Here is a 23,583-nt window from a genome sequence, read left to right as displayed (position 1 = left end):
TAAAAAGTAACGAAATTGAGCTATTTGTAATGAAATGGGTGGACCTAGAGTCTGTCATACAGAGTGAAGTAAGTCAGAAAGAGAAAGACAAATACCGTATGCTAATACATATATATGGAATTTAAGAAAAAAAACAAAATGTCATGAAGAACCTAGGGGTAAGACAGGAATAAAGACACAGACATACTAGAGAACGGACTTGAGGATATGCGGAGGGGGAAGGGTAAGTTGTGATAAAGAGAGAGAGTGGCATGGGCATATATACACTACCAAACGTAAAATAGCCGCATAGCACAGGGAGATCAGCTCGTTGCTTTGTGACCACCTGGAGGGGTGGGATAGGGAGGGTGGGAGGGAGGGAGACGCAAACGGGAAGAGATATGGGAACATATGTATATGTATAACTGATTCACTTTGTTATAAAGCAGAAACACACACACCATTGTAAAGCAATTCTACTCCAATAAAGATGTAAAAAATTAATTAATTAAAAAAATAGATAGGTCTGAGCTAGGTTGCTAGTATGGTGTTTTTGATTGCAACACCACCTTTTTATTGAACCAAATAAATTACGTCAAAAACCTGCACTTAAATTATAGTTATCTTAGCATATGGAGGTAAAACCCCTTTCATTATTAATTTATATTTGAAACCACTTGTTTAAATTATTTCTGATACTATATAGCATAGTAGATAACACCACAATTACAGAGAAACAATAATTAGGTACAATATAGTGATACAGGGATAAGAAATTCAAAGGGAGCAAAAGCTCCTTTTAACAAGGTCTGAATGGATGCATTAGAAATTATGGGGGTAGTTCCTTCTCCTAAGGCGTACATTTATTGGAGTAACAGCCAAGGAGACTGAGACAGTTGAACTGCCTTCTGAAAGGTTTCTTGAGGACTGGGTTATGGGATACACTTCAGGGAGCTGGATAAGAAGTTACCTGGATGGAAGTCCATCTGAAAAAATGTGGGGTGGCTTCTAAGGTGGGAGCGATGGCTGGGGAATTCTTTCTGCTTCCGCTGGTATACTCGGAACGCTGCTCTTTCCCCTCCTACCTCTGTGGTTTTGGAACACAGCCTCTTATTAGAGTAATGAGTTTTAAAAAGCAGGTGAGCAAACCAGTTTAAAATTTTTTCAACTTAGTATTTAGCTGAAGTTAAAAAAAATGACTTGACAAATTAAAGGACTCTAAAGTGCATTACTAATGAAGTCCCTAAAGTGTTAGTGGTGATGCTCTTCAGGAAACCTGTGGACGGTCAGCTCCACCTTCTCTTTTACTTCCACGCACCTCTTCATCTTTCTCTGGCTCGAAGCTCCTGACAAGATTTTTTAGTTCAGTGAGATAAGGACAGACTTTGGGGCAGAGTCTCGGGTAAGCATTCTAGCTCTGCAGTACTGTGTGACTCTGTGTAGGTTCCGCACCTCGGTTTCTTTATCTGAAATACTTCACTGGTAAGATCAGTATCAAGGGCTCAGAAGCAGCTTGAGACATACGTGTGACCCTTGCCGTGTGGCTCTGCGAGAATGGCAGGCCCTGTACAGAGTCCGGAGTAGCTGTAATAATCTCTTCTTTCTCCCCGAGTCCAGGGCGTGGCCCACAGGTGAGCGCGGCTGACCTTCGGAGCACCCCAGGTATGCGTCCGCAGGTGAGCGCCCTCGCCCTCGTGGCTCCGGTCGAGACCCGAGGGCGAGCCGGGGCTCGCTGGGGATGGAGGAGGAGAGAGGGAAGAGGCGGGGGAGGAGAGAGGGAAGAGGCAGGAGAGGAGAGGGGGAGGGGAGAGGGGAGGGAGGAGCTGCCCGGAACGCTCCCGGCGGCCCCGCGCGCACGCTCCCGGCGGCACCGCGCGAGCGTGCTAGGCTGCTGCCCCGGCGGGACCAGGAGGCGGCGGCTGCAGTAGCGGCAGCGGCGACCACAGGCCGAACTCTCGGCGCTCTCGGGCGCTGGCTGGCGATTGGTCCAGAGAGGAGGGGGTGGTGGCAGCCCAAGTCAGCCGCTGCAGTGGCGGCGTCAGGTGAGAGCGCGAGCCGCAGAGACCGGGCGTGGCGGCTGCCGCACAGGGAGTCGGAGCCAAACTCACGGCGCGGCCCTGGGAGTCCCGGGAGGAAGGGACGAGGAAGCACTTGCAGAGGAGACGCCGGAGCAGAAGGGCGCCGGCGCTGAGCAGCCCCGAAGTTGTCTCTGTCGAGTCGCGCCGAGCCTGGGCATGCAAACGACGCCCCCGGGGGTCCGGTCGCCCCTCAGGAACCCGCCGAGCGCGCGCTTGCGGCCGGACGAGGGCGGGCGAGGGTGCCGAGCCGCGAGCGAACGCAGCAAAATGAGCGGCGAGGGCGACTACAACTTCAGACGGGTGGCGATCCGGCGGAAGTCCAACCCCTCCTACCTGCCTCCTGGGACCCCCCGGCCGTGGAGTCGGCCCTCGTCGCACCTGGAATGGGCCGAGACGGCCACGTTCAGGGGCCAGGCCCCCGCAGACGCCCCAGGTAAGCGCCTCGGGAGGTAAGGGGTGGGCCGGGGGTGTTGTCGCAGTTGATGGACAGCCGAGCGCCCTGCAGGTGCGCCCCGTCCACCGCAGCGGTGTGAGCCAGTTCGGAAACCTTCCCAAGAGGGCTGCGCCGGGCCGCCCACCCACTTTACCTATTTTGTCCCTTCCCCCAAAGGTCCTTGGCGGGAGCGCGCCTGAGGCTGAACTATCAGTCCTGGAGGTCACTTACCAGGGAATTCCGGAAGTAAAGGATGACTCTTTTTTTTAAGTTTGATTAGGAATTAATAGCCTGTTTTCTAGATACTGAAGTTTAAGGTTTTTCGCTAAGTTGCTTTCGGCAGACCTTGTGAAGGACTAGTACAATAAATGCGGGAGGCCGATGTTCGTCCTGGTCCGGCCGCCTACCTGTTGAGTGACCTCGGACCAGTAATCCTGAGTGCTCCGGTTTTTCCTTTTGAAAAAGACGCTTGAGTATGAAAAGCTGTAGGTCTCTCAGAAGGAAACGTGTTCCTACTCTCAAGAAATTCAGTTTTTATTGTGGTTTTGTATTGATAAATTAAGATATCAGTAATGCGGTATTTTGAATTCTGAATTCTCCTTCGACTCTTAGTCTTGGAAGAAATCCTCAAAATGATCTGTTGCAGCCCACAACTTCTTCGCTCTTTAAAGGCATTCTGTTCTCCCTAGGCGGGCTTGAAGCTACGTAGAACACATTAGGGATTTTTTTTCTTGAATTGCAAAACTTTTCTTTAACCCTCACCCACGGCTTTTGAGCTCCTATTGTGCCATAAGCAGAGGTGGCTTGTGTATAGACCAGTTATGAGGTAGAAACCTTATTTGAGTAGCAGAAATACAAATGCTTTTATTCACTTACACTCATTTTATTCTTATTAAGCAAAGCTGTTATGATGGTTTAACTGTGAAGTCTTGGAGCTTTAAAATTTTTTCTGTTCCGTCCTGAAGCTGTAGTATTTACTCATAGGACAGAAAAGCATGGTGGGTGATGAATTACAAATTTATAGCCACATTAGGTAAGGGCAGAAATAGTGATGTGAGAAAATATATAAACAAGTAATCGAATCACAATGCTTTAGGTCTCAATTTCCTCATCTTCGAAATGAAGACTCTGGTGAAATAATCTCTAAAATCTCTTCCCAGATTCACTCTAAAATGAGTAGAGGGGTGTTTTCTTCCTTTTAAGTGAAAATTCGTTACTTTGTTTTGAAGTTACTTATTTATGAATTTTTTAATTGTTTGAGCTACTCGATTTCTTTCTTTTTTATTTTTTTGTGGTACGCGGTCCTCTCACTGTTGTGGCCTCTCCCGTTGCGGAGCACAGGCTCCGGATGCGCAGGCTCAGCGGCCATGGCCCACGGGCCCAGCCGCTCCGCGGCATGTGGGACCTTCCCGGACCGGGGCACGAACCAATGTCCCCTGCATCGGCAGGCGGACTGTCAACCACTGCGCCACCAGGGAAGCCCTACTCGATTTCTTAATCATCAGCAGTTTTCAGTTGGAGGGTAAAGGGATCCAATTTCTTTACGTCATTATTTTACTGAAAATCTCGTGCTTAGTTTCAAACTCTTTGAGTAGGTGAGCAAAAGATGAATTGCCTCCTAGAAGTAGGAGCGAGCAGTATAAATCATTTCTACAAGGCAGCTGTGCTTATGGAAGAGTCCTTTTTTTCTTTTCTATTCTCCTTTTTCTACAGAGAAAATCCAGAACACTTTCTTTTTTTTTTTTTGACAAGATGGAGGACCTAGCAATTACTTTTCTAATCTGTTAGGGTGTCTCAGTATTGTTTAAAAGAACTCAAAGTTCTTGTTGCCATTATTTTCAGGGTTGAAAATTAATTACTCAATCTTCCTAGGTATGATTATTCCTCTTTACCATGATGTAATCTATAGTATCTGTTGGAGAGTGACCTAATGTTTTGAAAAGTAGTCTGACACTATTGAGTGACCACACCCCATTCAATTTGGTGAGGTAAAAACATTTTAGAAATTGCTTCCTTCTTTGAATCTAATCTGCCTGCCTATTAAGTTTCATCCAACTGTTTATCATTATATAAGTAGGATCCTCCCCTCATCAAAAAGTAAACCAGGTTTAAATTCCCAAGAAGTGCCAATTTACTCTGTAGTACCTAGAAAAGTATTTATATATGGAAACTACAACATTTAGACCCATTACATGTATAGTGGATGTTACTCATAATCGAAGTGTTACCTTCCCTCTTGAAGAAGGAACAAAAACTAAGAATTCAGTTTAGTGGTGTTGTGTTATATTCCATGACTGTGAAATCCATTATTTTTAGAGTTCTTTGCTTTTTCTCAAAAAAAAAAAAAAGAAAAAAAAAAAAAAAGAAAGGGAAAGACAAAGAAAAAAGTCTACCAGCCACATCCTCCATATATATCTGAATGGCAATGTCCTCGTCTAGGTGAGGTAATTAAATTAAGACATAGGCTTTGGGGTCATATAGTGCCCAAGTTCAAGTCCTTATACTACCATTTTTATGAATTGAATCAAGTCTCTTAATTTCTCAATTTCTTCATCTGGACAATGGAGATAACAGTACTTTATAAGATTGTGGGGAGAATAAAGTAAGATTATATAGATAAATGGCTGGCACAAAACAAGTATGCAGGTTAGAATCATAACAAGGAGTCATTATCCGTTTCTGTTTCCCAAAATGTCTGGCACTAGGACTGGCACATAAGAGACACTGTAAATACTTGTTGGATGAATGAAAATCCTTCCCCTATGGTGTTCATAATAGCTACTGTTTATTGAGTGCGTTTTCTATATCTAAGAACTGTGCTTTGTGATACATACACACCTGAATATGTTTGTGTATGAATTTATTTCACAGCAATTTTAATAGGTAGGTAGTATTATGCCCATTTTCCAGCTAAAGAAATTGAGGCCCAGAAAGTTTTACTAACTTGCTTGGAATCGTAAACTGGTACTTGTTTAGCTAGATTCAAATTCAAGTGTGCCTGGCATTAAAGGCAGTGCTCTTACCACACATCACATAAAGCATATAATTCCGTTATGGTAAGAACATACATTTAAAGGGATATTTTATACACACACTGGATGAAAATTTTGTTACTTTGTGTATGTGTGTGTGGTTTTTTTTTTTTTGGGGGGGTCCAGCTTTTTTCTGTGCCTTTCCCTTTTTTCTTTTCTGTAGTCTGAATATCTGAAACCCTTGGCTGGGGGAGAGTTTGTCTATTGAATATCACTGAAGATATCTTATTTCCTCAGTTATTCCTTCGTTTTATGGGAATCCTGAAGGATCTTTACTGAAGATGCCTTTCTTTATAAAATATGTTTGTTTCTACTTCCAACCCATGACCACTTTGATTAGCCAAGCATTTCTTTGACTTGAAGAAGGTGTAAATTTAGTTCAGGTTTGCTAAGGGGAGATCAGCATTGTTGTCATTAATTTTTCCACTTTGGATTAGTGTAGGTCTGCAGACTTTCTTATCAGTTGGCTTGGATGGAAGGCAGATTTTTCCTACACCATCCTTTTATCCAAGGTGTAGCCTCTTCAGTGTGGGTCCCAGGTTCAGTCCTTTCCCATTTCACAAGCTCAAGGCCCATTCTCCCCTTCCACTGCAAGAGCTGCAGTTCCTGGGCTCTAGGTTCCCCCACTAGAGTTTAGGTTTATTGTTCTTTTTCTTTTTTTCTCTTGTCCTTGGGAATCTCCTTTATTTTCTTATGATTTCAACAGTACATTTAAAAGTATATCTGTTGTAATTTATTCAGCATCTGGGTGCTTCGTGGTGAAGGACTTTTTACACTATTTGTGCAGACTTTCTATAAGTAGAATTCCTTTTTCCAATTCTCACCATGGTTAGAATACTCGATTTTCAACACATACTCCAATATCCTGAGCACTTTTTTTTTTTTTTTTGTGGTACTCAGGCCTCTCACTGTTGTGGCCTCCCCCCAGCACAGGCTCTGGACACGCAGGCCCAACGGCCATGGCTCACGGGCCCAGCCACTCCGTGGCATGTGGGATCTTCCTGGTTCGGGGCACGAACCTGTGTCCCCTGCATCGGCAGGCGGACCCCCAACCACTGCGCCACCAGGGAAGCCCCCTGAGCACTTTTTGAGAACTAATTTTACCTTTGTTGGAGGAGGAGGGATGAAGATTTGGGTTATACCAATAAGAGTAATTACTGTTTATTGAATGCTGATTCTGAACCAGGACTATGTGTATATTACTTATTCTTATGACAACGCTGCAAGATAGATGGTATTATCATTTTAGAGAAAAAGAAAAACCAAGTTGCAGTGCTCTACAACCAGCCTAAGCTTCGGAGATAGGATTTGAACCAGGTCTCTCTGGCTTCAGTACTCACATGCTTATAATACTAGTTTTTAAGGTTTCCCAGGGCTTTGGAGGCAAAGCCTCCATATAACATATATGTGTTTCATATACGTTAGGGCTAATATTGTTTGTAACATTAATGAATGCATATTATATTTGAAACAGTGATCTAAACACAATTTATCTAAAGATTTATAATAAAATGGTGATGTTAATTTCATCAGTGATTCTTAGAAGCTGCTTAAGATGGACTTTGAAATAGGAAAGTCCTTCAGAGAATCAGGAACCAGGAAGTTTTCTTATTTCTTGGAAGGCCAAGAGCAGTTTAAAGAGTAGTCAGTCGTCTTTCAGTGAATAGCCATGTAAACTTGTGAACCTAGGAACATTGAGAGACTTTTAATCCACAATCACCTATTTGCTTGCATTCCTTTCTTCTACTGAGAAAAACTCAGGGTCGTGGATCTAACTGGTGACAGAGAAGAGGACCTGGACTTATTGGGGTAGGAATTAGGGGTTGGCCCAAGGCCATTACCTCTGTACTTAAAGGGCACGTGGATTCAATCTTGGTGTAGTCAGGGTAACCCTCTTGTTAGGGATTAATTCAGCTGGTGATTTGAAGTTGAAGCCAGTGCTCATTTACCATTCTGTAAATCCTAAGGCCCTTTAGAATTATGCTAAATCTACTCTGTCTGTGCTCTATAAATGGAACAACAGAGCCTGGTGACAGTACGTTTGTTTACAACATGGTTTACTGAATATTTTAAGCCCTACTGCTCCAAAAAAAATATTCCTTTCAAAATATCACTGCTCATTGACAATGCACCTGGTCACGCAAGAGCTCTGATGGAGATGTACAACCAGATTCATGTTTTCATGCCTGCTGCCACAACATCCATTCTGCAGCCCATGGATCAAGGAGTCATTTCTTCTTCTTTTTAAATTAATTAATTTAATTTAATTAATTGGCTGTGCAGTGTGGCTTGTGGGATCTTAGTTCCCCGACCAGGGATTGAACCTGCACCCTCATCAGTGAAAGTGCAGAGTCCTAACCACTGGACCACCAGGGAATTCCCCAAGGAGTCATGTCAACTTTCAAGTCTTATTATTTAAGAAATGCATTTTATAAGGCTATCATAGATAGTGATTCCTCTGATGGATCTGGGTAAAGTCAATTGAAAATCTTCTGAAAAGGATTCACCATTTTAGATGCCATTAAGAACATTTGTGATTCATGAGAAGAGGTCAGAATACCAACATTCACAGCAATTTGGGAGAACTTGATTCCAGCGCTCATGGATGACTTTGAGGGGTTCAAGTCTTCAGTGGAAGTAACAAGAGAATTAGAGTGGAAATTGAGCCTGGAGATGTGACTGAGTTGCTGCAGTCTCATAGTAAAACTTGAATGGATGAAGAATCACTTCTTATGGATGACTAAAGAAACTGGTTTCTTGAGATGGACTCTACTCCCAGTGAAGATGCTGTGAAGGTTGTTGAAATGACAACAAAGAGTTAGAATATGATCAATACATAGACTGAGTTGATAAAGCAGTGGTAGTGTTTGAGATTGACTCCAATTTTGGAAGAAGTTCCACTGTGGGTAAAATGCTATCAAACAGCATTGCATGCTACGGAGAAATCGTTTATGAAAGGAAGAGTCAATTGAAGTCAGCAAACTTCATTGTCTTATCTTTAAGAAATTGTCACAGGCACTCCAGCCTCACCCTGATTAGTCAGAAGCCATCAGCATCGAGGCAAGACCCTCCACCTTGCAAAATGATTACGACTTGCTGAAGGCTCAGATGATGGTTAGCATTTTTTAGAAATAAAGTATTTTTAAATTTTTTATTTATTTTTTGGCTGCGTTGGGTCTTTGTTGCTCCTTGCTGGCTTTCTCTAGTTGCAGTGAGCGGGGGCTGCTCTTTGCCGCGGTGCGCAGGCTTCTCATTGTGATGGCTTCTCCTTGTGGAGCGCAGGCTCTAGGTGCATGGGCTTCAGTAGTTGCAGCATGCGGGTCAGTAGTTGCATCACGTGGGCCCTAGAGCACACGGACTTCAGTAGTTGTGGTGCGTGGGCTCAATAGTTGGGGCACGTGGGCTCGGGCGAGTGGGCTTCAGCAGTTGTGGCTCACGAGCTCTAGAGTGCAGTCTCAGTAGTTGTGGCGCATGGGCTTAGTTGCTCCGCAGCATGTGGGATCTTCCCGGACCAGGGCTCGAACCCGTGTCCCCTGCATTGGCAGGCGGATTCTTAACCACTGCACCACCAGGGAAGTCCAATAACGTATTTTTAAAGTAAGGTATGTACAGTGTTTGGAAATGTAATACTGTTGCACACTTAATAGACTGTAGTGTACTGTAGGCATAGTTTTTATGTACTGGAAAACCAAAAAATTGTGACTTGCTTTATTACAATATTCACTTTAGTGCAGTGACCTGGAACTGAACCGCAATATCTCCAAGGTTTGCCTGAAAATTCTTTTCTACATGCATTTGCTGGAAAGTTGATTGAAAAAGGATTTAAACATAATGCATTTAATTTTATGGATGTGAGTATTGTGTGTGAGATTCAGTAGGTTTAGACACAAGCTCATGAATCTGTATTTTTTAAAAGTATATCAGATAATTCTGATAATCAGCTTGGTTTCCAAATGCCATCCTACCAACTGCATCAAAATTACTTGGAGTGCTAATTAAAAACCAGCAGTACCTTAGATAGAATGAGTCAGAATCTCCAGGGGGTAGGGTTAGCTGTATTTTTGACAAGAGCCCCAGATGATTCTGATGTGCAACCAACTTCATCAACTACTGTGCATTTCCAAGCTAGGGTAAACCCCACCTTTGGTCCTGAGCCCAGACAACCAATATTTTTTAGGTGCAAGGCAAAGAATGATATAGATTGTCCCTCAACTAACACATCATATTGGCCCTCTGTATTTTTGGCAAACTTTTTGCCCATTTCCGGTTGGTTTCTAATTGTATTTTTTACATTTGGTATACTATTTTGCTTGGTTCTTTTTTCTCGACTTAACCCGTTAAGTTGAAGTAGACTTTAATTTATGCTGATAGACAATTTATATACGACTGGAGTATCTGACGTGAACACAAGTGACCTTTCATTTCAGTATTGGTTTCTTAGTGTCCTTTATTGCTGCCCTCTCTTTCTTTCCGAATCTGGAGGATGAATCCACTCCTCATTTCACAGGCTCCTTGTCCTACACCTCCACTTCTCTCCAAAGGAGGTCTTGCAAGACTTTAAACTTTGATATTCTCTGGAGCTTTCTTCCTTAAACTGCTACATATACTTCCATTGCTGCCTCCGCTTCTTCATCCCCTCATCCCATCCTTCTCCCTACTTCCTTTTCTTGGTCTAGGCTGGCTTCTGTTCTAAACTTGATCAGTGTTCTAAGTCAGCAGTGAATTCCTACGTATCATCCAGTAGCCTGTTTGTAGTCCTTATTGTTTTTTTTGTTTTTGGCCGTGCGGCGAGGCTTCCCTGACCAGTGAAAGCGCCGAGTCCTAACCACTGGACCGCCAGGGAATTCTGCGGTCCTTATTCATAATTTCTGGGTGGTATTTCCTTCTTTTTTCTTTTTTTGGCCATGCCACGTGACTTGTGGGATCTTAGTTCCCCAACCAGGGGTCGAACCCGCGATGTTGGAAGTGAAAGTGAAAGGGCAGAGTCCTAACTACTGGACCGCCAGGGAATTCCCGGTATTTGCTTCATTTTTTTTTTTTTTTTTAACTATTTGCTTTTTTTTTTTTTTTTTTTTTTTGCGGTACGCGGGCCTCTCACTGTTGTGGCCTCTCCCGTTGAGGAGCACAGGCTCACGGGCCCAGCCGCTCCGCGGCATGTGGGATCTTCCCGGACCCGGGCACGAACCCGTGTCCCCTGCATCGGCAGGCGGACTCTCAACCACCGCACCACCAGGGAAGCCCTATTTGCTTCTTTTTAAAGCTCTTTTCTTGGTCCTGATTTTCATACTTCAACTGGATCTCCAAGTTTATTCCTTTGACTAGGTCATTTTTCTCCTTTCTCTCCTCCAGCATTCCCATTATTTCCTGCCACCTCTTACTTGGTGGTGTCATCCACCCTCTGGGCTTCTTTCTCTTTCTCTTTACTGCTGAATAAATGTAAATGTCCTAAGGGTACCAAATTGCAGCTCCTTTTTCCGCTGCAATCTAGCCCATCCTCCTGACTTTCTTGGAGGAATTATTAACCTTGCTTTTGTTAGACTTCAAAGTTTATTTTAAATCTGCTCTTCCCTCTTATCTACTTGCTACCGAGTTAGCCACCCAGTTATTGATTCTTCTTCATTTCATGATGGTGGCCTTTGTCTTATTTCAGGGCACTTCTCCCACCAGCTATCCACGTTACATCGCCCCCCTCCCCCAATTAATTTTCTTAAATCTGGGTATTGTTCATCTCCTTCCCATGGTCAAAGCTTTCTATGGCTCCTAACTGCCTGTTATTGATGTTTATAATGGAGTACTCTATATCCACTTTAGTGACTTTGGTTAAACCTTTACCAGTAACCCTTCAGTATAGAAATGGACCTTTCAAAATTCATACAAACATTTAATCTTATTTGAACTATTCAATATTAAACCTAGAATAATCATGCATTAGTCATGCTTTAGGGGTGTGTGTGTGTGTGTGTGTGTGTGTGTGTGTGTGTGTGTGTTTTCAGGAATAAATTTGGCATTGTTTGTAGAGCATTGTCCAGAATTAGTCATCTGTCCTTGGAATGCAGTTAATAGTGGGTGGACATTAGCACCAGTAAGTACTCTTAGAGCCCATAATCTGTTTTGTATTATTGCCTCACTTATGCAGGAACAGAGTGAATACAAACCCAACCTCTGTGCCCCTCTCATACACATACCCACTCACTGGAATTAAACTGTCAGCTTCAACTGCTGCATCTGCAGAAACCAGGGAGCTGCTTCCGTTCTGGGGACTGCACTGAGCTGCAGTGAAGCCTTGCTGCAGACAGGTATCTAGTCTGCTCTGCAAGGCTGGGTTGTTCACTGGGGCCTCTGGCAGAATTTTGTGTTAGGACACATGTTAATAAGTAGCCTTTAAAAGTGCCATGACTTTACCATATGTTATTTGTATTTTTAAAATATATGCTAGTGAGTATATTTAGGAGGTGAAAAGTCAGTATGTAGAGCCAAATAAATTATAAGATACCCCAGCTGAAGAATACGCTTATAGTTTCAAGTGCAGTGTAGTATAATGTATGGGAAGTTATCAAATTATAGACGAATTCAGTTAAAATTAATTACTAAACACCACTTGTAGAAAAATACAACTTTTAAACAAAGTCATCTTTATTTCCTCTGCAGAAAATTGACTAACATGTAACATTTGTTTTCCTAAAACATGCTACCTTACCTTAATGGTGTCATATTGATGATGAACCAATATTGATAAGTGATGTTGGGAATCCAAAGATGAATGGAACAAATTTCCATCCTAGAAGGGGGATATGATGTATAATAAACACCAGGGTATAAGGTCACATTGGGTGTAAGAACAGTGATCAGAGTGATCATATTTCAGAGGAAGGCACTTTTTTTTTTTTTTTTTGCGGTACACGAGCCTCTCACTGTTGTGGCCTCTCCCGTTGCGGAGCACAGGCTCCAGACGTGCAGGCTCAGCGGCCATGGCTCACGGGCCCAGCCGCTCCGCGGCATGTGGGATCTTCCCGGACCAGGGCACGAACCCGTGTTCCCTGCATCGGCGGGTGGACTCTCAACCACTGTGCCACCAGGGAAGCCCAGAAGGCACGTTTTTAACTGTGCTGCGTCTTCACTTTGAGGAAGACTGCACATCTGACTCGTGCCTTTGGAGTTACCCATGAGCCCGTGTGCTGGTTCACGCATCTGATTGGAGCACCTTCCTGCTGACACAAGCTGAAAATCCATGGCAGCCTGGAAAAACAAATCTACCCACAGGTTCCATTCAGAGCCATTAGCCAATTAATTCCATCAGTATCTCTGTGTTCTCTTTTCAGACCCTTATATCCTTCATTATAAATTTTCCTTCCTAAGACCCCACTAAAGCTGGATCTTTCAGTCCTTCAACAAGTGTTTCAGTGTTTACTATGGACCAGGCAGTTGTGTTGGGGCCTAGAAATCAAGGTGAGAAGAATACACACTAGTGGTTTAGAGTGTGGGCTCTGGAGTTGGACTGGCTGGGTTTGAATTCTTCTCTAGTAATTAACTGGGTGACTTGGAACTCTTTGACTCAGTTTCCTCATCTATAAAATGATAACATGATCTATTACCTACATTGTGGAGTTGTCGGAAGAATAAAAATGTTATTGCTTTTAAAGGGCTTAGAACAGTGCTTGGGAAATGTTCAAATAATAACTTTTTCGGTGTTTTTGTTAGGATTAACACAAATACTACTCTCACAGTTCCGGTTTCTTTCTGCATCTTATGTGTATCTCTGATCTAGCGCTGTCTCTCTGGATTGTGATTGGTTGTTTACGCTTGTACCTACTGAGCACAAGTTACTGCCCAAGGTACAAGCTCTTTTAGGCACATATTTTCCCACCCCCTTTTATCCACTTCCTGCCTAGTCTTTTTCTCCCCTTAGTTCCTGCCAGAACTGCCTTTTACTGCTGGCCTCTCTCCTCAGTATTTCCTCCTGTGCTGTCTTGAGCCCCACTTTTATGTCAGACTTCCTTAAAGCCTTAATTGCATCACAGAACCACACCCTGCCTCTCTTTCCTGACTGAAACCTGGCTCTCACCTTTAATGCTGGTTCCCTGGTGACTCAAGTGGCAGTTGATCTTCCACAGTCCACATAGCTGCTGGTCAGGACCTGTGGTCAGCTCTCTCTTAGCTTTTCCTGATATTTGTCTTCTACCCTCCTGGAAAAAAATCCTCCTGCGTTCACTCTTGCCAGCCACCTCAACTTCTTCACTAAATTTCTCCTTGTTTTTCCTGTGCCTGTCCCACCAGTCACTAACTTGAGTCATCCATTGCCATTGCTCCTCAAGGGCCCCTCAGAGTCCACTCAAGGGCTCAGTAAATATTGTCAACAGAAGAACCCCAAACTAGCTTGGCATATCTTGCTTCAACATAAGAATTTTCTGACAACGCTGAAAGAATATGGAATTGGTTTCCTTTGGTGGTTGTGAGTTCCTTATTAATGAGGCTATTCAAGGAGAGGCAAGATGCCTTCGTGGCTATAGAGGAGACAGAATGTCAGATGTAACCTTTTCTGACCAGTAATCCCAGCCTGCACACTAAAATATTCTGTCAGTGGTCTCAGCTGTCCTGTGTCTGCACCATTCATGTTCTCCTATCAGCAATATGTGCTAGTTTTGTGCAGGGGTGTATTATGAGGAAAGGCGTGGGAATAGTATACTCTGTTCTCCTTGAGATTTCATGGACTAGATATCCCTTTTAGTGTAACAGTTCTTATTATTCCTGGCATCCTTTCTGATGCTGTTATATGTCTTGATTCGAGAGTATACTGGAGTTTGTAGGCCCTGGGTTTCTCCTCCACTGAAAGGCCTCAGAATGCTTCGTCATGTTGTCAGGAGTTTCATTATCTTATACCTATCACTTACCATTCCAGGTGTTCTCTCCTTGAACAGTCTTTTTTTTTCTTTGCCTGTTATTTCTCACTATTAGGACTTGGCTTTTAAGGTCAAAACTTCTAATAGTGCTCCTTTCTTCTGCCCATCTCTAAAGGGCATACTTTAAAAAGCAATCTGACACATAGAAACTAGTCATGATCAGAAGCAAGATTTTAATTTCCAGCTCTCATACAAAAAGATGAGATTGTAGAACATCTGAGACCTGAAGCATCACTGTATTGTTTTCTGTCTCTTAATGTATTTCATAAAATCTAAAATATTTTATCAAGTCTTTTTAACATTTTAACATCTCTGAAATTGGGATGCTTTTTTCAGTTGGTGCTGGTTAAAAAATTGTGAGACATTGAAATATAGACTGGCCTAAATTTTAAAACATAACTGTAAAATATTTACTGCCTCTGAATAGTAGCAAAGATTATGAATTTGTGGAATATATAACTGAAAACATTGACTAACATCCCCACCCCCCTTCTCTAAACCCAAACATACTATGTGTGATTATATCTTCTATATCAGTGACTACTCCTTCAGCCTCTTAATTATAATTAACAATCATAAGAGTCAAAACAATAATAGCTATCATTTATTGAGCAATTACTTTTTTGGTCAGACGTCCTAAGTGCTTTACATGCATAAACTCAATCATCACTAGTAAGATCTGTGATCCACATTATACAGAAGAGGAACCAGAAGTCCAGACAGATTAAATAATTTGTCCAAGTTTACCTGGCTGGAGAGCCAGGATTTTTAAACTCAGGGTCTTAACCCATGTACTTTCCTACCTCCCATAAATTTCTTATTGCCAGTTTTTTTTTTTTTTTTTTTTTGGCTGCATTGGGTCTTTGTTCTGCACACAGGCTTTCTCCAGTTGCCGCAAGCATGTGTTACTCTTTGTTGCGGTGCGCTGGCTTCTCTTTGTTGTGGTGCGCTGACTTCTCATTGCGGTGGCTTCTCTCATTGCAGAGCTAGGCAGCGGGCTTCAGTAGTTGTGGCTCGTGGGCTCTAGGGCGCAGGCTCAGTAGTTGTGGCACACAGGCTTAGTTGCTCCACGGCACGTGGGATCTTCCTGGACCAGGGTTCGAACTCGTGTTCCCTGCATTGGCAGGTGGATTCTTAACCACTGCGCTACCAGGGAAGTCCCTTATTGCCAGTTTTTTTAACATCTCTGAATATAAGGATAGTAATTATTGATCTTTAGTAACGGGGAAGATACTGTCTCTGATATTTTTGTCTAGTTTATCCAGAGTATTAAAAAGAGTAACTCTGGTCAACTGCAGCTAGTGAGGAAGAGGAAAAAGAGACATTTCAAGGAAAAGGAGAAACATATTCTTTTTTCTTTTTCTTTTTTTTTTGCGGTACACGGGCCTCTCACTGTTGTGGCCTCTCTTGTTGCGGAGCACAGGCTCCGGATGCGCAGGCTCAGAGGCCATGGCCCACGGGCCCAGCCGCTTCGCGGTATGTGGGATCTTCCCGGACCAGGGCACAAACCCGTGTCCTCTGCATCGGCAGGCGGACTCTCAACCACTGTGCCACCAGGGAAGCCCAATATTCTTAAAAAAGATTCTGAAGATGGAAACAAAAAGTAGCTTTTTGGCCTTTGCTGTGCAACCAGACCTCTTGGGAATACCTAATTCAGGCTTCTACTGCTTTATTGTCGTATCTCTTTAGCAGGGTGATGGTTATTTACTAAACTTTGAAATTATGTAAATAGTATTAATTTTCAAGAATCCTGTTAAATTTGAGATGTTCTGAAAAAACAGGCAAAACTGCCTTTCTCCTCTTTTATTCCATTAAAAAAACGAAAATGGATAGCTATATAACAGTGCATAGAATAATATAGAATGTATATATTAACATAATATATATTAATACTATTATATATACAGGTACATATGTATATATAGTATTAATATATCAATACCATTATCCTATTGGTATATGTTGGCAAACAACTTTAATTTTTCTAATTAAGAGAATTATGCATAGCTTTTTTCACTCTTTTAACATCTTAGTGTAATAAAAACTTGGATGTGAGTAGTTACACTCAGACAGGCTGTCCCCCATGGAAGAACTAGGGAACTGACTAGGGTGCTAATTAGAACCCTTTATAGTCCTTTTACAGAAAGCGGTAAACTCATGCCACTGGTTATGAAAACAGTGAAAAGAAGGGAAGAGAAGGATTCAGGAGGAAGCAGGGAGGAAACTGCCAATGATGGCAGTCACCGTTCTGAAGTCGGTGTGGTGCCCAGTATAAGCTCATTCTCATTGAGAACTAATGCCCGTTTCTGAGTTTTGGAACTGAATGACCAACTTGTATGTTTTTGTTAACCTGGGAGATTTGCTTAACCACATTGTGGGCATTGGGGAGGTAGAAAAAAGAAATAGAAAATTAAAAGATATTCACATAATCCCCACCTTCAGTGGGCAGCTGTCATCATACAATGTCTGGAGGCCTCTGATGAAGCAGCTGGCAGGGATGGTGGAGGTGCTTCTTTCCCTCATGGTGTTGATGGTGGCTTATTTCTGTAAACTTAAAAAAATTGTACTGCCAATTCCATCTATCACTGCTGCAGTAAATGTACTTATTTCAGAATAGTCATTCCTGCATATCTTTTGTTAATTGTTCATTTCTGGCATAGATTCCTGGGTCACTACAGTTTATACTCTTGCATCTAGAAAAGGGATTTTTAATCTCCTTATTTTGGGTCTCAAAGTTAGCTCCTTACCATTAGTTCCTGCAGATGCTATATTGGCTCATTGAGAAAATAGGCTTTATTATGGACATTTGGAAAAGTTGAATGGTTTGTGTCTGCTTATTTTCCTTTATCCAGAAACTGCCCCCCTCAGAATAGATTAAAAGAGAATAATTTCTCTTTATTACATTTTTTCTTTTAATATTTTCCTTTTGCTCATGTGTTAAATGACACAACTTTTTATTGTAGACCTGAAAGGCTTGACTAATACAAAATTTCAGTCAATTGAAACCTTACTTGCAATGTTTAAAAAGTATTGAGTTCATCTGCTTCACATCTTTACTTAAGTACACTTCACTGAAGCCTTTCCTTGGCCATCTTATTTAAAATTAGAAGCCCCGCTCCTGTACTCCTTTACTTGTTTTATTTTTCTCTACAACACTTACCACTAACTCTTAATTTTTTTAAATCTTATTTTCTGTCCCTCCATCTCCACCCCAATATACACTAAATCCCGTGAGAGCAGGGGTTTTTGTCTGTTGCATTCTCTTTTCCAAAGGCAGGGTACAGTCAGGAAGCTCAATATGGATGCTGCCGAGCTTGGGCCTAAGGACTTGTTCTCAGCGGCTGGTCTGTGAGACAGGGAAGGAGGTGGCAGGTGTTTGTGTTTGGGGTGAAGGTGAGCATTTGGCACATCTTAGAGGTAAAGTGCCAGGTCTGGGCCCTTTGCACCAAAGCACCAGCAGTCACAGCAACAGAGACACCATGGGCTGGTGTTTTAACGGGAATAGGTGAAGTCAGTGTGGGATCAAACCGAGCTGAGAATAAGGTAGACATAGGAGGCCTTCAGTTCATCAAGTTGAGCTGTGTATACAGAGGAGCTTTTTTCATCACCTCTTTTAGTAATTTGTTGAATAATTTTAACATGAAGATGAAACTTTCCATTAGCATCATGAGAGCAGTAGCCATACTTTTCTTGTTCCCTGATGTTTGTCCAGCACTTAGCAGAATTCTGGTACATGTTAGGTGTTTGTGAAATTCTAATTGAGTGAGTGAGTGAATGAAATCCCACGCTGAGTGCAACATTTCAAAGTGCATATTTTATGCGGGAAAGGGGGTAGAGAGAAGGAACCCTCCTACATTGTTGGTGGGAATATAAATTGGTGCAGCCACTATGGAGAAGAATATGGAGGTTTCTCTAAAAGCAGAGTTACCATATGATCCAACACTCCTGGGCATATATCCAGAAAAGACAAAGACTCTAATTCAAAAAGATACACACACCCCAATGTTCGTAGCAGCACTATTTATAATAGCCAAGACATGGAAGTAGCTAAATGTCTATTGACAGATGAATGGATAAAGAAGATGTGGTATATGTATACAATGGAATATTACTGAACCATAAAAAAGAATGGAATAATGCCATTTGCAGCAACATGGATGGACCTAGAGATTATCATACTAAGTGAAGTAAGTCAAAGACAAATATCATATGATATCACTTATTTGTGGAATATAAAATATGGTACAGATGAGCTCATTTACAAAACAGAAACAGACTCACAGACATAGAAAACTTATGGTTATCAAAGGGGAAAAGGGCTGGGAGGGGTAAATTAGGAGTTTGGGATTAGCAGATACAAACTATTTTATATAAAATAGAGGGAGGTGGGATGAATTGGGAGATTGGGATTGACATATGTACACTATTGATACTATTTATAAAATAGATAATTAATGGAAACCTATTGTATAGCATAGGGAACTCTACTCAGTGCCCTGTGGTGACCTAAATGAGAAGGAAATCCAAAAAAGAGGGGATATATGTATACGTATAGCTGATTCACTTTGCTGTACAGTATAAACTAACACAATATTGTAAAGCAGTTGTACTCCAATAAAAAAAAATAAGATAGATAAACAACAAAGTCTTACTGTATAGCACAGGGAACTATATTCAGTATCTTTTTTTGTTGTTGCGGTACGTGGGCCGCTCACTGTTGTGGCCTCTCCCGTTGCGGAGCACAGGCTCCAGACGCGCAGGCTCAGCGGCCATGGCTCACGGGCCTAGCCGCTCCGCGGCATATGGGATCTTCCCAGACCGGGGCATGAAACCGCGTCCCCTGCATCGGCAGGCGGACTCTCAACCACTGCACCACCAGGGAAGCCCTATATTCAGTATCTTGTGATAACCTATAATGAAAAAGGATATGAAAAAAATATATGTATATATATCTGAATCACTTTGCTGTACGCCAGAAACTAACACAAACATTGTAAATGAACTATACTTCAATTAAAAAGAAAATTCAAAGTGCATATTTTATGCCCGATATATAAAAATCTCGTTAATATGCAAGCTTTATCACCATCTTATCTCAATTTTTTCTTTACTCAGTTTCTTTATTTTTCCAACATAGCATTCCTTTAAATAAGTTTCCTTGGTATATTTGAGAGATGATTCAATTTCAAAGTGCATTAACTATATAACTTTCAAAACTATATGTTTTATGTAACAAAGTATTCTCTAATTATAGCTGTTGGAGTTAACATTACTGTTAATTGTTTCTTTGAGACAAAGTTACATCTGTGAGGATCTCTCTCATGGGTTGGGGGTGGGGTGCAACTAAAAAAAATTCTTTGGCAAAGCAAAGGGACTGGCTCTCTCATTGTAAATTTAACCTGAACTGCATAACAAGCTGAGCCTTTTCCCTTGGTTTTCTAAGGTTCTTCACACACTCTGTTCCTTTTCAGCTCTTTTAATTAATGCTATATTCTCAGACTTTATGTCTACACTTACAAGATGGAGGAGAACCTTAAACCACAGTAATATGTTCTGTGTTATTAGCTTGCATTAGATATTCCTTAGCCACAGAAAAGTTGGTTATCCTGTAACTAAAATATGAGGCTCAGGTGAGCAGTAATAGTTTAAATACAAATAACTTTTTACAGCTGGAATATTTAAAATAGTTTTGTTCCCTCCCTCCATGGGTAAACTTCATGCACATGAAAATAATTTTAAATTTGTAGGTTAAATTCATTTCTTAGCTCCTTTGAAATAGTCTGGCCTTTTCAAAAAAGAAAGCTTTAATCATACTGTCTTCCTTACAAAAGGTCACTTCCTTCATGTAAATTAGGATATTTTTGCATCTGGGTCCACTCTGTGGTTTCTTTATGGGTATAATTAACTTAATTGCCTTCTCAGTGCTTTATGATAGGAAAATGGGAACTATTTTAAACTTTTGTAGGTATTGACATTTAAAATGATTAAACTTGTGAACAAGGTTCAACTTTATTCTAATGCAAAAATCTGCACAGTATGATGAGGTACAATATAGTGTTTGACTGAATTTCATGCACTGTATGTAAGTCATGGAATATGCACAAGATAAAAAAATCAAATATAATGGTGAATGATAGAAATTTCTGTTCTGAGAGGAGTAATTTCGTTTCTTGAAACTGGGGTAAAAGTGGTTGAGAGATCTGGCTCAGTAATCAGGCTGGCCTTAGCTTAAAGCCTGCCTCTGCCACTTTACAGCTTTGGGAGGGCTGCATAACCTCCCTAAGGCCATTCCTTTATAAAACTGGGATAATGAAAGTATTTATTTCATAAGGTTGTGAAGGATTAAATGAAGTAATGCATGTAAAGCTTGATACATTTCCATAATCAGTATGCAATAAATGCTAACTATAAATTATATATATATTTTGTGTATGTGTGGTATGTATACTGGAATTGGGCCAGGCCCTTTTGAAGATGTCTCATAAAACTAATGTAGCAAAACTTCTAGGCAGATACCCATGTTATTTAAGTAAGTACAATCAGCTGATTTCACATTAGCAGATGTCTTTATTTGCTCCTAAAATCTTACAAAGTGAAGTTACATTTACATGTCGTATGAATTCCCCTTTACCCTTTTGGATATTTCCCATTTGACCAGAGTCTTTTTATTTTTGATAAAAGTGAAATATCTTTTCTAGACACACAACCCTACTATTGCACATTATTTCACCCTACCACGTATACATTCTGTATACCACATATGTACCCTTTGTCACTGTAAAAATTACTTTTCACAATGTTATTGTTCTCTATTGTGGCAGGTAGGAATGTGTCCTTGAACCATTTCTTCACATCTTAGAAAACATTAATATCTCACTTGTTATAGAAATGGTTTGGAAATTATAGTATCTAATAACACTGCACTTCCATAGGTCATTCTTGGCATAACAGTATTAACCCCTAGAACATCAGCCCAACTTGAAAAAGGAAAAAGTATCTGCTCTTAAAATAATGTTGAAAGCTCTGTACTTTATTCATGTTAGCCTTCACTCAGCAAATTCTTTAATAAGCTTGGTTTTAATTTTTCACTGCTCATGCATGGCAAATAAAATGCCACAAATGAGGAAAGGGATGAGAGTTGATCTGATGGGAAGTGGCTACAGGAGTATGCTTTTAGACATGACAGTGGAAATTGTCTGACAATCTGATATCAAGAGTAGAAAAAACTCAAAATACCACCCAACATTTCAGTAATGGACAGTCATAATTATATCCTTGTCATCAAAAAAATGTTAAAGAATATTCAGCATTGTAGAAAGCAAGATAGTATATAATTTCCTAGAAATTTCAACTGAAATATTTTCAATTTTACCTTCATATAGCAGACTACACATAGAGTGTAACATAATTAGAAATAGCATTCTGACCATTATATCACAACCAGGCATCTTTTTTCTTCTTTGGTTTCCATTGGCCCCACCTCTTAAGTCTTTGTGAGATCAAAAGAGTGTTTAATTAAAGGGTCTTAAAATTCTCTACAAATGAATGTGGTTGGTTAACAAAGAATTTTCTTTTTTGATACTGATTATGATGTTTCAGATGACTATCAATAAGGTATTTGGTTAGTGCAGGATTTCTCAAGTCAGCACTGTTAACGTTTTGGGCTCGATAATTCTTTGTTGTGAGGGGCTCTTCTGTGCATTGAGGGATGTTTAGCAGCATCCCTGGCCTCAATTCACTAGATACCAGTAGCTCTAGACATTGCCAAATATACCTAGAGAGCCTAAATTGCCCCAGGTTGAGAACTATTGGTTTAGTGTAAATGCGTTTAAGTTGGGTGTGAACTTAAATTTAAATTAAATTTAAATTAGGTACGAACCAGGGACTTCCCTGGTGATCCAGTGGGTAAGACTCTGTGCTCCCAATGCAGGGGGCCCGGGTTTGATCCCTTCAGGGAACTAGATCCTGCATGCATGCCGCAACTAAGAAGCCCCCATGCTGCAATGAAGATCCCGTGTGCTGCAACTAAGACCCGGCGCTGCCAAAATAAATAAATAAAAATGAATAAGTATTAAAAAAAATAAATTAGGTATGAACCAAATGCATCATTAGTCATTTTAGCTATGCAGAACATCCAGTTACCATCATTTCTGGTTGGTCATTTTGGGTACCTTCTGGTCTCACTTTTTTTGTTGTTGAATGGAGGAGAGAACTGCCTGTGTTTCTTACATTTTCCATATTGTAACGTGAAAGTACTGAAAAAGATTTCTATGACTCACAGGGAAGTGTACATCATTGTTTTAACTTCACATTATAGGAGCTTCTAGACTTTTTGGTGGGCCGTATAATTCCTAGTAGAGTGCCAAGTGCTGGTTGAAGGGGAGAGCACTTGCAACTTGCCTAATTTTACCTGGTGCCCTAAAATAGCTGGTGCTCTTGAATTCAGTCTCTGGATATGCTGAACGCAGCAGGAGAGAGCACCAGAGAATCTATGAGAGAGATGAATGTTGCCAGCCTTTGTTGCCCTGGCCAGAGAGGGTGCTGCTGGCCTTGCTATCTCATTTTCTCCTCTTTCTCATTCCATCAAGAGTTTTATCATTTCCATATTGGTTTTGCAGTAGCATGAACCAGATAAAGGGATGCGCAAAAGCATCAGAGGAGGCTAGAGCTATGGGAATGCTTTGAGGGAGTTTTAAATAGGCCCAGAAATAATGGCAGAATGTGAGAAGTGCACGGGCGATCAGAGGGGATTTGAGATATTGCTATAGAGTGGACATTTTATTCATATTCATATTTGAAGGCCTTCTACATGCCAGGTGCTAAGCAAAGAGCTTTATATACACAGCTTCATTTAGTCCTCCCACCAATTTTCTGAGGCATGTACTGTTATATTTATTTAACAGATGAGGAGGCCAAGGCCTCAGAAGGGTGATTGACTGGCCCAAAGGCTCACAGCTACTAAGTGGTAGAACCAGGACACATCCAGGCTGGTCCAGGTATGAAGCCTGCAGTCGTAACCACAGATTCAGTTAATATGCTGCTAGATACTACATTTCTAGTTTGTGAGATTTAGAGACACAAATAGTGGAAACTTATCTTTTATTCTAATTAAATAAAAAGAAACTAAAATACTTTGGACCTGTCAACTTAAAAAATATGGGCAA

At 41.3% G+C, this 23,583-nt stretch overlaps 1 protein-coding gene across 1 annotated transcript in view; it reads left to right on the top strand.

Annotated features, from left to right (window-relative positions):
- Nucleotides 1-1,931: 1,931 nt before the first annotated feature.
- Nucleotides 1,932-23,583, top strand: part of FGD4 (FYVE, RhoGEF and PH domain containing 4) — a 204,901-nt gene continuing 183,249 nt past the window's right edge. The window contains exon 1 of the mRNA XM_060166600.1: nt 1,932-2,490. Coding sequence (XP_060022583.1) covers nt 2,214-2,490 — 277 coding nt within the window. The 5' untranslated portion in view covers nt 1,932-2,213. The remainder of the gene's footprint in view (nt 2,491-23,583) is intronic.

This window comes from Lagenorhynchus albirostris, chromosome 11, assembly GCF_949774975.1.
Source record: "Lagenorhynchus albirostris chromosome 11, mLagAlb1.1, whole genome shotgun sequence".
Taxonomy (NCBI): Eukaryota; Metazoa; Chordata; class Mammalia; order Artiodactyla; family Delphinidae; genus Lagenorhynchus; species Lagenorhynchus albirostris.
This window is presented reverse-complemented; position numbering and strand designations above follow the sequence as displayed.